At 40.3% G+C, this 16,580-nt stretch overlaps 1 protein-coding gene across 3 annotated transcripts in view; it reads right to left on the reverse strand.

The window, feature by feature from the left end:
• Nucleotides 1-1,939: 1,939 nt before the first annotated feature.
• The window catches only part of LOC118113550 (zinc finger protein 236), a 53,088-nt gene continuing 38,447 nt past the window's right edge, over nucleotides 1,940-16,580 (reverse strand). For 2 of the 3 annotated variants that reach the window (XM_035163365.2, XM_035163364.2), the window contains exons 23-32: nucleotides 15,961-16,097; nucleotides 13,725-13,956; nucleotides 13,452-13,643; nucleotides 12,440-12,598; nucleotides 10,795-10,952; nucleotides 10,518-10,646; nucleotides 9,696-9,890; nucleotides 8,150-8,279; nucleotides 5,810-5,983; nucleotides 1,940-3,026 (exon numbers count right to left, since the gene is read on the reverse strand). In XM_035163365.2, coding sequence (XP_035019256.2) covers nucleotides 2,905-3,026; nucleotides 5,810-5,983; nucleotides 8,150-8,279; nucleotides 9,696-9,890; nucleotides 10,518-10,646; nucleotides 10,795-10,952; nucleotides 12,440-12,598; nucleotides 13,452-13,643; nucleotides 13,725-13,956; nucleotides 15,961-16,097 — 1,628 coding nt within the window. In that variant the 3' untranslated portion in view covers nucleotides 1,940-2,904. The remainder of the gene's footprint in view (nucleotides 3,027-5,809; nucleotides 5,984-8,149; nucleotides 8,280-9,695; nucleotides 9,891-10,517; nucleotides 10,647-10,794; nucleotides 10,953-12,439; nucleotides 12,599-13,451; nucleotides 13,644-13,724; nucleotides 13,957-15,960; nucleotides 16,098-16,580) is intronic. The other variant, XM_035163366.2, reaches the window with a different exon arrangement.

Raw genomic sequence — 16,580 nt, forward strand, 5'->3', positions numbered from 1 at the left:
ATAATCACAGTGTTAGAGCTGGGTGAACCCTGAGAGACAGCCTCTGGCCTCCAGGCTTAGGGAAGGCAGACCCAATGAGTTTGGGTCTAATCGGCTATAAACCCAAAGGTGATTGGTTCATTCACCTGTTGCTTTCTGAACAAACACACACGGGAGCTGCAGGCCGTCCTGTCCCCGTTATTAAGTCCTAACCGTCAGCGGCTTTTCTCTGCCCAGATGACACAAAGTCTGATCGGACAAATCTTTCTCAATGATTAGAACAAAACAAAAAAACTCATGTCAAAAGCAAACTTCATAGAACATAAGGCTAAAAGAATAATAATTGAATTAAAGAGATCCACTTTACATTTAAAATGCTGATAACGTAGTTTTTATTTTGAAGGCCTGAAAGGCTCTAAGGATTCCCCACTGCACAGAAAACATGTGGAACAAAAATCTGTGGAGGAAACAGGCTGGTGGCAGCTGATTCATATTTTTACATCTCTAATCTCTTTAAATAACCAGCTCAGTTGAATTTTGTACTGATTAGTGAACCTGCCATGATGTATGATTTCTGCCTTGAACCTGGACAAAAGTCAACATGTCCTGATTGAATAAAAGCAGTAGAGGAAATTACTAGATGAAAGGTCTGTAACAGGACAGATATCTTACATCCCATTCTAACATCTACCGAGCACAACATGTTGGATTTGTACAAAGACAGAAAGAGGTGTCATCAGACATTTGGATGTTAAAATAAAAGCAGGGTCAGCTGGGGCATCTTGTTTCATGTATCACTGAGACATGAAACCTGACTCGAGGCTGCTTAGAGGATCAGACTGAAGCTTTATGATACAATGAGACAGGAGTTGAAAACTCTCTAAATATATCACAGCAATAATTGTGTTATTCTCCACTGTGGTTATAGAAAGAAAATAGACACATTGTGATTGGATTACTAAGTCATCTACCTGGAGTGTGTGATTTCATGTATTTGATTTGCCAGCTCAGTAACTTGCAGGAAGATTTTCGAGATAATGTTGGAGGACTGAGAGATAAATAAATAATCGAGGCAGCATTTTTACAAGCAGGACTAAGTTGGTCTAAACGAGGCATTAAAACATCAAAATGTAATTTTATATGGAATTATGTGCAGAGCCAGGGTAGCTCATGATGAAACATAAGAGTGCATATCCATGAGGTCGTACAAATCTTCAAAGGCAGAAGGCCTTACTTGAGGAGCGGATCGGTCGGGGGTGGGGCTGTGGGGGATGACACCCCTGCAGGAGAGAAGAATGCAGGTTGCAGGCTTGTTGCATGAACGTGTAGTGTAAGAGATATCTACAGAATCTATGCTGAATCCTGCCTGCCTGCTGAAGACAGTAAAACCATTATGGATGGCCGCAGACCACAGGTCACTGATGTTTGTAGGATTTCTCCTGGTGCTGCTGAAGGTGAAACTGACAGACTGTCTGACCCTGTACACACCTGTAGTTTTTGTGATCTGATCACAAGTGGACAGCTCTGAGTGCGTTCACACGTGGCATTAAGATATGGCCCCACATGCGTATCTTAATCCTTCATATGTGGCCCAGGACGCATTTGCGTTTACGCTGCTAAATGAATGTGGACACACGGCCCAGACCACCTCCAAGTGTGGTCTGGCATGATTGGATTGCTATCCGATCTGATTGCATTCACACCTGTACTTAGAGTTGTTCACTTGTGATCGGATCACAAACAACACATGTTAATACCGTGGTGTATTTGTGTTGAAGAGAGAGAGGGAAACTGAGAAACAGCAGGAATCCAGCGAGAGGAATCAGTCCAAGTGTATCTGTGATATGAACAAAACAAGGATCCTGGTGACAAAACATTGTTCAATCGTGCAATTACATCTGTGTTGTAAACTCCAACATGCAGACTATTCTAAACAGCAACAAAAAGAAACAAGTTTAAATTTGTAGAAAAATTACTTTAATCTCCTTAATTTACTATGGACAATAGAAAATACAACTGCAAAAAAAGAAAAAAAAAAAGCTTATTGTCTGTACATTGGCTTTGCTTCATTACAAATGCAACAGTTTTGCCCAAATTACATAATTCCAAACAAACCTATGTTGTGCCAGTTCATCAGAAAATATATACGCAATCTAACTAGACTATTTACAGCATGAACTAAATGATCGGATGGCTGCAGGAAACATGATGCTGACATGTTCAGTCAAAAAGCTCCAGAACAGCGTCCTCACAGACGATCTTTACAAACACGTGTGATGCTGCTTTGTAACTGAAACAGACATTTAATGACAAACTGCAATTGATATTTCACTTCAACACAAAATATGTACAGTATAAATAAGTTAAAAAAAACTGTTGTAAACCAGTGAAAAAACGATTTCTACGCTATGTGCCGTCTCAGAAGCCATGGCAGCAGGGCGGTTGTTGGCAGCTCCATGTTCAGAACTGGGAGCAGAACAATAAGGAAGAGACAACAAACTCGTCTCTGGGGAACCTCTTTTTCGCAGAACTCATGTTTCCTCTCTTTTGAACAGAGGCAGCGTTAGTGGGACTGGAGGAGAATACTTTGGGATGCCTGTGTTTATTGAGCCGAACCTCTCCGGAGGTTGTCATATTGATGGAAATTAGAGAGTAGAAAAACAGATAAATGTCATTAAGCCAATCAGAGGGAACCAGACTCTCTTTAGTTCTCTGCTAATTTGGACTAACAGCAGGGGGCTGCTGCCGCCACGGTAAAAGCCCTCGATTTACAGTGGAGCAAATCTAAAAGGTCTTAAATGTCTCCTTCGAACCGAATAACCCTTTTGAGAGGAGGAATATGTTGGACACATTCATTCAGTTGTAAAACGCAGTGCTTAGTACGCTGCTCAGTGCTTTTTGACTCTTAGGACTCGTGGTTCGTGTTTAGGAAAAGACATTTTGCCAGTCTCCTGATGATTCAGGAACAACCTCCAGGTCAAGTTCCGACGTTACTTCAACCTGAGGTGCTGTTTCGTCTTGGCTCAGGGACACTTCTTGGATCTGACCTGGAAACAGAAAAGAGGGGGGGGGGAATGAAGAATAAAAGTGACTTTGCATGAGTCTCATGATGCGAAAAATAACCCTCCTGAGCTGGGTAATAATGGAGCTTTGTGAACCAGAAGAAAAAGCCATTAACAGGCAGTTACAGAGCAGCACCAGCAGCTCAGATCCTGTATTCAATTTGCTAGTGGCTGACATGCAAATGAGACCATCCTTCAAACAACAATCTCTGCTCACTCCTCCAACATTTGTTTTAATATCTCACACCCCCCATTTGCTCTTTCTTCAGAGACCATGTCAGTTACACAAACGACATAATAAGAGCTGACAGATGTGAAATATGCTCATTGTGAATATGGCATGAGTCATGTGTCACAGTACATTCAGCCGGAAATAACTTCAGCACTGAACAACAAGCGAGTCACTTCGGTGCAGAGCTTCAGTCTCCTGCTGGAGGCCACACACGGAATTGAGTCTTACAGTGGGAGTCATTTAATTATTTCCCTCTATTTTCACTCTATATCTCAAACACTTCAAACAGATATTCATTAAGTTGCAGGCGTATGAGTGTGTGAAGCCTCTGGTGTTTCTCACAAGCAGAAACACTGCACCAGAGTCCGTCTCTTTAAAATGGACGAACAACATGGACTTGTCAAAGACTGTAAATAACCACTCGCACATGAAACTGATGAGAGAATATCCCGAAAAGGCAGAGGACCAAGGATGCCTTGTGTGCTTTCTACCACCTCAGTCGTTAGCAATTCTTGTTCTATTAAAAATATATATTTATGAATAACACATAAGAAATACGAATAGAGGTGATTTAATGTTGAGACAAGACTTCCATAACAAAGACAAACTATCAGTTCCCCTTCAGTATCCTCTCTCTTACTGTTTTCAGACAAGAAAAATGATATTTTCCTGCTATAGTCGCACGTAGCTGGGATGGTGACTGTGTGACCCTGTTCCCTTGTCAAAGTTGTACTTAAAAACTGGGCAACTTTCCAGATGTTTAACAATATTTCACACATCTCCAAAACATTTGCCCTGACCTGGAAATATATGCTTTACTTTCTACAGCTCTTGCAGGATGCACACAACGAGGGAACACCTTGAAAGAAGCTACTATCTTGCTTTATTCCTGGCGACACTACATAAGCCATCACTTCAGACATGACTTTTTAAAATAATCTACCACCCAGTCAGTGGGAGGAATAATCATCTCCCCAAAAGTTTCCACAACTTTTGTGGAGTGGATTTTTCAAGTTGAATAAGTAGAACAGATCCGTCAGCATAGTTCTCCTCCTCAGGTCAACTTCAATAAGTGCCTGCCAGGCTCTGAGGCGGGATGAGTGAGTGATTTGAAAAACAGTGTGGGCGTGTGTCTGTCCCACTCTTGTTCAAGGTTAACCAAAGGGGAGCTACAGTCCAAACCTTGACCAAGACTGACAGAAAGATGTGACGACTTCAATTCAGGACACGTGTCTGCTGATATCAAAGATATGCAAACGAACAAAGATGACAGATCCGTCATTGCAGTTTTCTGGCTCTACAGTATCATGTGTGTATGTGTGTGTGTGTGTGTGTGTGTATACACATTAGCAGTAAGTGTGAGGGTGACTGAGTGCTGCCATTGTCAGTCACGTTCTCAACAGAAGAAGAACAGAGCTTGAGAGAGAGTTGATGTTCCAGCAGGGGAAGGCCGAAGCATCCTCAAGTGCTCAAGGACACCATCTAATTTGCTGTGCCTTACAAAAACTTAGTCACCACAGTCTGTTTATGTAGGAAATAGGAAAAAGTAGTTATGTGGACTGTGTGTGACGGCCATGTGACACACAGTCATGTACACATGCACACCTCAAGGTGGAGAATGGGACCAGGGTTCAAATTGTTGTATTAGGGGTCGATTAATATAGCATTGGGGCTGTAATGAAATGAAATGAATGAAACAATGAAAACTGATGACAATGAAAATCTAGCACATGAACGATGGGAATCCCAGCCAACTCTCTAAGGTAATGTTGTTAGTATTGAGATTAATGTTACCAGTTATATTTAGACGCCTTAATGTTAACAGTAACGGTAACATTGCTGCTTTTTTCGCTTGCTAGAAAACAAGTAGGCTGTTTCTCCTTGTATGTGAAGCAGCGCTACAAATTTTCCAGGTATGTAAAATTTTATTTTTAATTTAGTAATATCACATAATATAACAGAATCTTTCAGGATGGCTCCTGGAGGAGGGCGAATACAGTTGGAGGCCCCAGGGATCTCATTATAAAATTTTAATCTATCCTGATACACTGGTAATTACTGTTCCTCAAAGAAAGCGAGCTAAGAAGAAATAGAGAGATGATAAATGTCGCACATTTGCCCAATGGCACAAACAGCCTGTGTGTGTGTGTGTGTGTGTGTGTGTGTGTGTGTGTGTGTGTGTGTGTGTGTGTGTGTGTGTGTGTGTGTGTGTGTGTGTGTGTGTGTGTGTGTGTGTGTGTATACACATTAGCAGTAAGTGTGAGGGTGACTGAGTGCTGCCATTGTCAGTCACGTTCTCAACAGAAGAAGAACAGAGCTTGAGAGACAGTTGATGTTCCAGCAGGGGAAGGCCGAAGCATCCTCAAGTGCTCAAGGACACCATCTAATTTGCTGTGCCTTACAAAAACTTAGTCACCACAGTCTGTTTATGTAGGAAATAGGAAAAAGTAGTTATGTGGACTGTGTGTGACGGCCATGTGACACACAGTCATGTACACATGCACGTGTGTGTGTGTGATACCATCCAGCTGCTCACCGTAGCCGTGGGATCTCTTCATGTGGTGTTTCATGTTGCTCTTCTGTGTGAACCTGATGCTGCACATCTCACACTTGAAGGGCTTCTTTCCAGTGTGTTTGACCATGTGGACCTGCAGAGCGCTCTTCTGGTTGAAGGCCTTGTCGCACTGACTACATTTGAAGGGACGCTCGCCTGCACAAACACATGGACAAATGTAGCATTTAGCGTTTTTCTTCATGTTTAAACCACTGTCAGAGCAGTAGATATTTGGTATTGTACATCGACCTGACTAGTGCAAATAAATGGCTCCATTATTGAGATTATTAGACAATATTTAATGTGACGGAAAGAAAAGGCTGCAAGCTCTTACTTTCTCTTCAAATTAGGCAAAACTGCAACTATTGATCGTTTTTATCATCACCTAAACTGCTGATTAATTGTATCTGTGCCACTTGGTCTATTTCATTTCTAACTTCTCAGATGTGATTTCTCAAAAGGTATTGAACCCCAAAATTTTCAATATACAGTGGGGTCCAAAATTTCCATTATGGGAAAGCATGTTCAGACTTTTTGTCTTAAATACATGATAAAATGATTTGCTGCAGATAATCGACTAATCGCTGAGATCAATAATTGTTTTGTCTCTACTTCAAAGCTTTCCCCCATTGTTGTGACATTTTGAGGTAAGTCCATTTTCTTTGTTGGTGACAGTCTAAACAATAACTGAATATTAAAGCTGCTTTCAGACAACTGAAGTCTGGATATCCTCCTGAACGTATCCAAAGGGGCTGTATAAAAACAAATCAGCACTCTGACTCCTCACGTATAAAACCCTTAGTTAGATGTTTTATCTTTTCTGGTTTTATTATGAAATTGCAATATCAGTAATACTTCATTCAATCCGCTGCTAGAATCGTAACTTAATATCCTCCAGTATATATAGAGCATTTCTTAACATCTATATATGCTTGTCAGTGTCTTCTTGAGACCAAAGAACAGAATAGCAGGGAAAGTTTAAACTTTAGACCCTGGATGATTTTATTCCCTCAAGCAAAGATATGTTGAGATGTTCTGATATAAAAATGACAAAAACTCACACATAGCAAATATCTTATCTTACTTTAAATGCAAAGATATGCCAGCTAAATCACTTGAGGGACCTTTTGGCTGCTTGCCGAGCCCTTTCATTCAACGCACATTCTTTAAGCTGTAGATGGGGACACGAGTGAACAGCAGCTACACCACATATAAACATTAGCAAAAAATCTAAAGATTAGACAGAGAATGGAAGCTTTATCCCTGTAACTCTTTTTCAATGATGCTTAGAGACAAAAGGCAGAAAAAATTGACTCCACAAGGTTGGGAGACGAACCAATCGTAATCTTTCTTAACAGTATTCAAATAAGTCTATTCAAATGGTAATATGCAGAGTGAATAGTTTTCTTCTTATGTACATTGGGGGCTGATAATCATGTCTGGGTGCCTGGGATTTCACAGGGACGAGAGACATTCGAGGCATTTAGCTGCTTAGTCACTGCGTCTGTATAAATGTATGAATTAGTGAGAGTGAAAGCTGACAGCTGTTAAATATCACATCCAGCTGGGAAGAATGTGGTTGTTCAGGACTGTGTCAGGACTCTTTATTGATCTGAACACATTTATATGTTTTTACAGGTCAATAATCGCTCTATGTGGGAAGGTGTAGGAAGCCATTTCCCTGTGTAAAATTAGGAATTTAACAACATGGAAGCAAATAAAGTTCCACATTTTATCACAAGCATGTTGCTGTGGAGCACAAGATGGGATTTTTGACATATGTTATAGAATAAATAAACCATGACACTGATAATATCTACCCATGATAAAACATACATTTTGTGATGGTGGCAAATGTTTAACTTCCTCAAACCTCACAGATGTATGATGAAAATAATACTGTGAAAGTCTGTCCTGTTATATTTAAACCCCTGAAGTTTTCAATATCAAATTCGACAGTATGAAATAAAGTAATGAATAAATGAATACAAGAATAACTTGTATAAAATGTAGTTACTTTTTTGAAATATATAGAGTGAACAAAAATAATTATTGTAATAATAAAACAACAATGACAAAACTGTAATTTAATGTTAATGAATTAAGTTAATTATTATTATTATTACATTCTTTCAAAAATTGTTAGTTCATTTACTTATACAATGTATTCATGATTATTTAATAATTGCTTTTTTAATAGACAGTTTTCAGGCTGCATAGGTGGTGAAAAAAAGCTATAAATAGTGGCTTTTAATGTGAAGCACAATGCTGTAATTATTGTTATGATGTCGACAAAAGTCATAATAAATGTTCTCTTCTCACCTGTGTGTGTTCGGTTGTGTCTCTCCAGCTGGCTGCGCTTGGCGAAGGCCTTCACGCAGGAGGAGCAGTTGAAGACTCTGGGTTTCTGGGAGCTGGGTGAGGGGCCCGGCTGGTGCACCCGTTCATGTTCCTGAACACAGATCCAAACATTTTATTTCACCGTTACAGCCGAGGACACAAGGTTCCTGCTCTACCATGTGACTAGAGCTAAAGATGTTTGTCAATTTTTGGCTTTAGGAAGAATTGACCGTTGAAACAGAAATAAGAGCGATTGTGGATGTAACTGCATCAAGAAAGGGCAGAGGGTGATTAGGGTCATGGTGGTGATAGTGTTTGTTACAGTCCCTTGGGTACGTTTGGGAAAAAAACACGAGAGCTGAGTAAATATGCAACAAACTGAAAAACACTTGTTGTTGTCCTGTCCTCTTTATTTACCTTGATCACGATGTTTGCCCTCAGCACTGCCTTTTCCCAAAAACTGTAATTCTTCTTTTAAAAAATTCAACAACCTTTGAAAATGCCCAACCCTACACTGAGGTTAATTAATGCATGTTCTGATTGTCTGTGTTGCAGATTTAGAAAAATGACCAGGTAACTTCAAACGTGAATGCAGGCTGGAGGCCACAGTGGACCGATACACCAGGTCTCCTTTAATCTGTCTGGATCATGTGATGTAAAATGCTCGGCTCTTCCCTGTGAGAGGCGACCAATGCTCTCTAGCATACAGTATGTAGCACTGCCCGTCGAGCAGAAACTGCTGCAATTCATTATTTTTCTGTGTTCTAATTATAAAGCCATGGTTTAGGTTTTCTGGCTATAATTAAAATTGCAAATTTATTATCCACAGGCAAACAAAATGAAAAATAAAAGCGATACCAATTTATCTCTCTCACCACTGGGCCTTTTAAAAAATCTAAAATCAACATCCGACTTCTCATTGTAGACTAATGAGCAGCCTGGGGACCTGGAGAGGATGAAGATTGGTCACTCTCACTGTGACATGTACCTTATCTCAGTGTCATGAGAGACAATTACTGCTCAGCATATTGAGGCATGTGTATTAAAGTAAAAGCCTGTGGCACATGATTTGTTGGAAAAAGAATGGAGCCGTATCCTCCCCGTCCTCCTTTATCCTCCTGATCTGAGGAAGTCGACATTTATGTGCTCTGATGTTTCAATGACGTGAAGAGAATGGCGCGAATAGAGGAGTGCACATGCTCTCTCCATAATTGGGCTGCAAAACAAATAAGTTGAAGTGTTTTGTTTTGTTGTGGAGAGTGACAGTTTACAAGAGTCTATCTGAAATCAATTTGATAAAATTCCTTATTTTTGCCTCATGCAAAGAGACAACACTTTCCTCACTGACCCTTAAATCTATTGTGTTTTCAGCCTGGGGAGGAGGGGGGGGGGGCACAGATGACTAAAAATAAGATATGCGTTTCTTTCATGAATGGTATTCATTCATATACAATGCTCAATTCTGTTAAAATGGCCACTTTGCCTATAGGGAGGAAGCAGTGCAAAATGCCTGTCATCCGACTCTTACCTTCAGGTGTGTAGCTCGCTTGAAAGCCTTGTTACAGAGGCTGCAGACATGACAGCGGTCCTTGCCATGAGCTTGCCTGCAATGGCGTCGCAGTGAGTTGGCATTCTGGCACACCTGGTTACAGTAGTAACACTGGTTCCGGTTTTCACCCTCCATCTGTGTGTCCTTCTCTCCCTTGTGTCCATCGTCAGGAATCTAAAACACACAGACATTGATAACTTAAGATTCATACACATACATAACCGTAGTGTTTTCAGTCTGCTCTTGTGTAAACAAATTAAAACTGTCTGAAACTCAGGGTGCATATTTCCACTGAATTTTTTTCAACTCGTGATTTTATATCCTTTATAAAAGCCCCAAATATCCATACACATTAGTGTAAGTCAAATTCATAGTTTCCACGTCCACCAGTCAGACGGGGTCCGCTATGGTCCTTGTAATGTAAATTAGGGTGCACACGGACCTCTATGCCTGCATCTGCATGCAAACCCAGAATTTGTGATCGTGTTGACTGTACGTGTCGATTGCACATTTTCCAAAGAACAATATATCCACCTACTGAAATAGAATGTGGGATCAGGTAGGCATGAGTGGAACTCCTGACTGATGTAGACAATAATTTTAGTAGAAATGAAGCCGTGGGCGTGTACGCGTGACAGGAACAGGTACACAACTCTCAGCAGACACAGAATGCAGAGAGTTTGGTCAAACCTTGAGAATCCACTGGTAGACACTTCCCCTCAAGATAGCTTGAGTTGCCATTTCAAGTATTTGCTCAATTCACTTTGTTTGGCATCTCCCCCTTGATTCAAACATACTCACATTATACCCATTGTCTGACGCTCCGTTTGCAGATTGTGAATGGTGGCTGACCAGTATGACCTGCTGGCCTGAGCCGCCTGACTGCCCCGACAGACCAGAGTCATTCAGCACCGCAGGAAATGTCTGACTCTGAGGAGCAGAAGGATAAAACATCTGTCAAACTACATTATGTTACCTTTGATTTTCACACATTGATAATTACATCACTTGAACTGCTCTGCAGTCAACTCATTTTTGGCCAATTCGGACATTAAGTCTGTTCACAACTATTTTTTACCTGTGTGTTGAGATTAAGCGTGACGCCATCCAGCATTCCCTGTGCATCAGCAAGGGTAAGTGTAACACTGCCATCGCTGGCGTCGCCTCCCGGTGACATCACGAGGCTCTGGGACACAGCTGTGTGTGACAGGGTGGTGCTGGGTGTCAGGCTGTTTCCTGAAAAGTTGAAGATAGACACTGTGTGTTAGACTCATTGAGCTTTTTACTGCAGTGACTAGTTTTCAGCCAATAGCAGGAGTCCCTGGCTGAATTCGCATTGTGGCCAATGTTGTATTCACACTATATTCAAGTGGGAAGTGGCTGGAATTGGTGCAGGATAATAAATGTTTGATGAAAAGAAACAGGGTAAAAAAGGAGAAGCATGTGAACACATTTTTGCGTTCGAAAAACCTCCATAGTTCAAAAGCATTTCATTCATTTGTTTCCCTCAAAAGACAATGGTATAAAAAATATTTAATTTGATTTGTTTTTACGTCTCTGCCAGGTATTGTGTTTTCATTCTAAGTTTTTTATTTTGATTATATATTTTCATAACAACATGGGACTTATGAGGAGAAAGATCAAAGATGTAAAAAATAACCTTTGAATGGAAATTATTTAAATAAATAAAAAAGTAACATGGTCAATTTAAATTACATTTAATTTAACAACTCTCAGAATGAAGGATGGTCTCATTATAGGAAATAGAGATTAATTTGGAATAAAATCCTTCAATGGTGCAATGGGGGGGTTTCTATGGTTAGAGGCCACAATGTGAGTTGGTTTAGAGCAGGCATTGTCATGATGACCACAACATGTTTACCTGTGTTCACTGAGGTCACTGTAACCAGCTGGGTGCTAAAAAATAGTACTGACCAAACGAACAAGGAGGAACTTCCATTATGTTACTGGTGAATAACCAACATCGAAGTTTAATAAATATGGGCTCCATACAATTTGTCTGTCAAAGCGCAGGTTGAACTGTATTTGCATAGAGAGAGACAAGAATGTGACTCTGACCAGAAAACATAATATAGAAAAGTATAAAACAGCTGAGTGAAACAGAGGGGTTGGTTTAATTGTAAGCATGAATTTATGAGAGGCTTTTCCAATCTATTCTATCTTATAGAGATATAATTTTAAAAAGGCATGGAGGTAATCAATTAACATTAGAAAGCTGCAAGTAGATGCACTCTGCTAACAACTACATTTCACCCTCTCATTTCACAGACATGAATTTGCTTACTGTCACAAAATGTCATGAGTCTAATTTGATTGATATGTAAATGCATGCAAACATTATACAAGCAGTCGCACAGAAGGTGATACTGCATGGGTGGCAGTAAGGGAACAAATTCAGATAGAGTGAAAAAAATACAGAACAAAACAATAAAAGGGTGGACTGTTTGCCCCACTAGCTCCTGGACATTATGGAACCTCTTTGCTGTTTGGATCTTGCAGTGGCATGACTTCAACTTAATTGTGTCATAGATGAGAGGAACGCAGAGTGCGCAGTCATTTTTTTTAAAGGAACTAAAATTGCTGATCAGCCTTTCCGCTGCACAACAGAACAGTTGCTTAAGGGACTGAGGCTGGTTTGAATTCACTGTATGAATTTTAAGAAAGATACTATTTTGCCCACACATTGGTATACCAGTCCTCACCTGCCATTCCAGTGCTGGCGGGGCTGTGAGGTAGGAGGTGGTCATTGCTGATGGTCAAGGTTGCACTTGTGGGCTGGCCACTGAGCGGTGATGCCAGTCTGAGGCTGCCATTGATCTCGGCACCATTGTGGTTGCTATGCTGGGGGAGCAGATCTTGACCTGAAGGAATGTGGCAAAAAGGCCTTTTAAATCCAGAATCCAAGAAAACTAGCTATTGTTTTATTTTTATTTCATTAAGGTAGGATAGGGCGTAGAATATTTCGGTCAATTTGAGGAAGAACAATGATGTTCTTTACATCTTCAAGGAATGCTAAAGCTTCCTAAATTTGGACCAACTTGAAGACTGAAAGTGACTTCAGACATTTTGCCTGGAACGCATGCACTGAGAACTAATCACTTCTTTTAAACTTTCTGTTATTAACAAGAACAAATCAGTAATCAGAATGTCATGGTGCAGAAAAATAAAAAATAAATAACAGGGTTATAAATTAGAAGTTTAAAAGAAAAGTTTATAAATACATATGATACGTTTGCTATTTACTTTGTTTAAAGGATTTAAATCAGATTTTTGAATGAAAGAATAGTAACAGCCAGAGGAAATAATCTGACTGCTCCAGTCATGCCAGCAGCATTGATCTTTGCTGACTCATGGGGGCTCAGAAGCTCAAACTTCCCTCTACAGTGGATACAGCTTTTATCCTCTGCTGATATATACATTTTAATAGTCCTGTGAAGAAGATGTATAGCTCATAACCTCTTATACGGAGGCTTTTATTCTTGATTTGTGAAGCAGCTTCGAAGTAAAAAAAAAGGAATGTGAGTTGTTATTGAGTTTGTTATTTCTCTCCTGGCAAACAAGTTCAACTGGGTGAGGAAATCAATAAATGTGGTGCTGATCCTTGAGCATATTTTTGTTTGCTATTGATACTCTGGTTTAGTATTTGTTCAAAGAGAAGGTAAATGTATACAGCCTTGTAATTGCATGTTATCTTTTGAAAGATCATATTCATACCTGATATGGTTAGGGTAATCTCTTGAGTGTTTCCTGCCCCGTTGCTAGAACCAGCAGCTGAGGCCTGGGCCTGTACCTGGGCTAAGGCTTGCGTAAAGCTGGAGTTGTTGATGGTCAGTGTGATCTCCTGACCGTTGCTGCCTCCGGCTACCAGCCCAGAGCTGCTTATTACATGGCTTAGGTCATGAGAACCTGCAAGAACAAAAGTAAATGATGCTGTTATTCAGCTCATAACCGAGGGTGTCAGATTACATTTTCCCCAAGCAAACATACCTGCGGCATCCTGCTCAGAGAGGCCAGCCATCGTGACCTGAGCAGACGTGATGGTGGAGGGCTGCAGGGCCAGGCTGGTCAGTGGGTGGAGGACGACATTGGCCGACACGGAGGGGTCGCTGCTGGACATGAGCTGACTGTTAGAGTGGGAAACGAGGCCATTGTCGACGCTCAGGGGATGAGAGAGGAGGCCGCCCTGTTGCAAGGTCTGCTGGAGGAGGGCATGGTCAATCTAGGAAGAGGAAGAAATACTTTAGATGACAGAGGTAGGCCAAGGTTTAAAGGGAAATCAAAATTTCTATCCACTACTTTTACATGATACTGCAGCTCTGCTGAATCTCATTCTGGTGCTCTGGGATTTCACTCAACTGCTCATTTTCATCCCTCACACTTAATATCATTCTTAGTCCAATTCAATATGAGGGATAATCACATTCTCAAGTTCTAGAAGTACAGTACACAGTACATATAATGTTGGCAAGGATTCAGTGAGCTGTGCTGTGAGCTACACAGCTCTGTTTATTTTAAGGCAACATTTGTTGTACAACAACTATCAGTGGATTACTTTGCTGTCTTCTTATAGAACTCTGCCTTGTGGACATAAATTATTTGAATATTCAGGGAGCTGAGCAGCTGCTCAGAAGAGCCTACGGCTGCTGATTGAAGGTTTGAGGAGGAGGGTTTGCATTGTGCTCCTTTCCCTTTACAATCTAAAACTGTAGAAAACAAAAATAAGGCTCTAATGTTGCATAAAGATTTTTAAAAAATGTCATTTTTAACTATGCATTTTGTAGATCAGTCGATCTTCTACTTAAAGGTTCAGTGTGTAGAATGTAGTGACATCTAGTTGTGAAGTTGCATGTTGCAGCTGAATACCGCTCACCTAGGGCAGGGTGATAAAACGATATAGATAATTATTGAGATATAACTTGTCCGAGATCATCGATTACTAACTATTTTAGAATATAGGACTAGATGGTGAATATCCCAGGGGCTTATCAGTTTGTGTGTGAACAGGGGCAGAGACGAGTGGGGACACACGCACACACGCACACACGCACACACACACACACACACACACACTCCCGCAGAAAGAAGTTCCTCCCGCAGATTACGACGTAACGCAGTGTTTTAACTTCATTGTTGCAGAAGACGTGACGCCCCATTTATCCAGGAAAATAAATATGCATTCAACAGGTTTTTATAAAGATCAGTTCTAATTGTGAGTGATTAGAAAACATCAGAGGACTAGAGTCCCTTGTTGACCAGCGGATGAATCTGATTCATGATAAGATAAGATAAAACTTTATAGCTCCACAAACCAGGAAAATTCATATCGATATCTGATATGAAAAAAGATTATTTTCCATATCCTCCAGCTCTACCCTCACCTCACTCTCCCCTTCCAAACATGAAAGAAAACCTTGGGTAGCATTTAAATGGCGGCCTCCATAGAGAGGACCCACTCCTGATGTAAATATAAAGTATTTAAATATAAAGGGCTCATTCTAGGTTAAAGAAATCAATTAAATCAATTAAGATGATCACACTCTAGTGAAAACATCACTAGGATTATTTTATATAATTTCTGCCAATAGATTCCTTTCATCTAAATCTTACACTGAACCCTTAATTTGCTTTTCACTGTAACAGAAATATTCACTGTACAAATATGTAAGAGATAAAATATATAAGCCACAGACAAGAGACAGCCTGGGTTAAATGTGGGTTAAATTATGGAAAATGCTAATACTTTATATATGTAATATTAGGTAACACAGATACCATTATATATGGGCCAATTACAGATAGTATGCGTCTCTATTATTGGCTCATGAGCTCATGAACAGCATTTTAACGTGTTCACAAGGCTTTTGATAAGTCACAATGACCTTGACCTTTGACCACCAAAATCTCATCAGTTCTCTTGTTTCCAAGGGAATGTGTGTACCAAATTTGACGAAATTCCCTCAAGAAGTTGAGATTTTGTGTTCACAAGAATGGGATGGACGGACAATCCTAAAACATAATACCTCCAGCCACTGGCTGTTACTGGCGCAGAGGCATACAAATAATCTGCAGAACAGCAGCTCAGTTTTATCAATACACTAAGAACCTGTTTCATGAAAGGCAAGGCCAACATTGACCAACCTTACTTTTCCACAACTAAAGGTGATTACAAAAACATGGATAATAACACAAGGCTCAGTAGGACGTGTGTGTTTTTGTGTGTAACCTGTAGCGTGATGTTGTTGGTATCGATGCCAGAGATCTGTACGTTGGGGCACACCAGGTTAGCAGGCGTCAACTGAAGGTGGATGCCGTCCAGTGTGGTCAGACCTTCTGGGAGAGACACAGTCAGGTCTCCAGCAGCTGCAACACAAACACACACACATAATATCAATATTTTTTTCTAATATGACTAATTAACCTTCCAGTTAGCCGAGTGACACATTGCATCAATATTTGTTTACTTTTTATAATCAATGATTATTGAATTATCATAAATTCTTAACTCAATCCACTATTTATGACTTGATAAGCAGGTTACAGCATGTAAAGATGGTTTGTAAACAAAGTAAAAGGCAAATACATAATCTTACATCTCAAAACAAAGAAAAGATGTGAACGGATGAAATACAACATATTACGTGTACTGTTAGGGCTCTGAGCTACAAAAACACACTGATGCTTTCTGTTGAAGTAAGAATATCCCAGAACTACAGGTACTTAAAAAGCTCATGAATAAGTTCCAAAAGGCTGAGTCACAACAAGGAGAATCTTGCCATGTTTTTAGTTTTTCCCCCAGATGATGAAAGGATAGTGAGAGAGAGAGAGAGAGAGAGAGAGAGAGAG

The sequence above is a fragment of the Hippoglossus stenolepis genome, chromosome 8 (assembly GCF_022539355.2).
Source record: "Hippoglossus stenolepis isolate QCI-W04-F060 chromosome 8, HSTE1.2, whole genome shotgun sequence".
NCBI classification, from domain to species: domain Eukaryota; kingdom Metazoa; phylum Chordata; class Actinopteri; order Pleuronectiformes; family Pleuronectidae; genus Hippoglossus; species Hippoglossus stenolepis.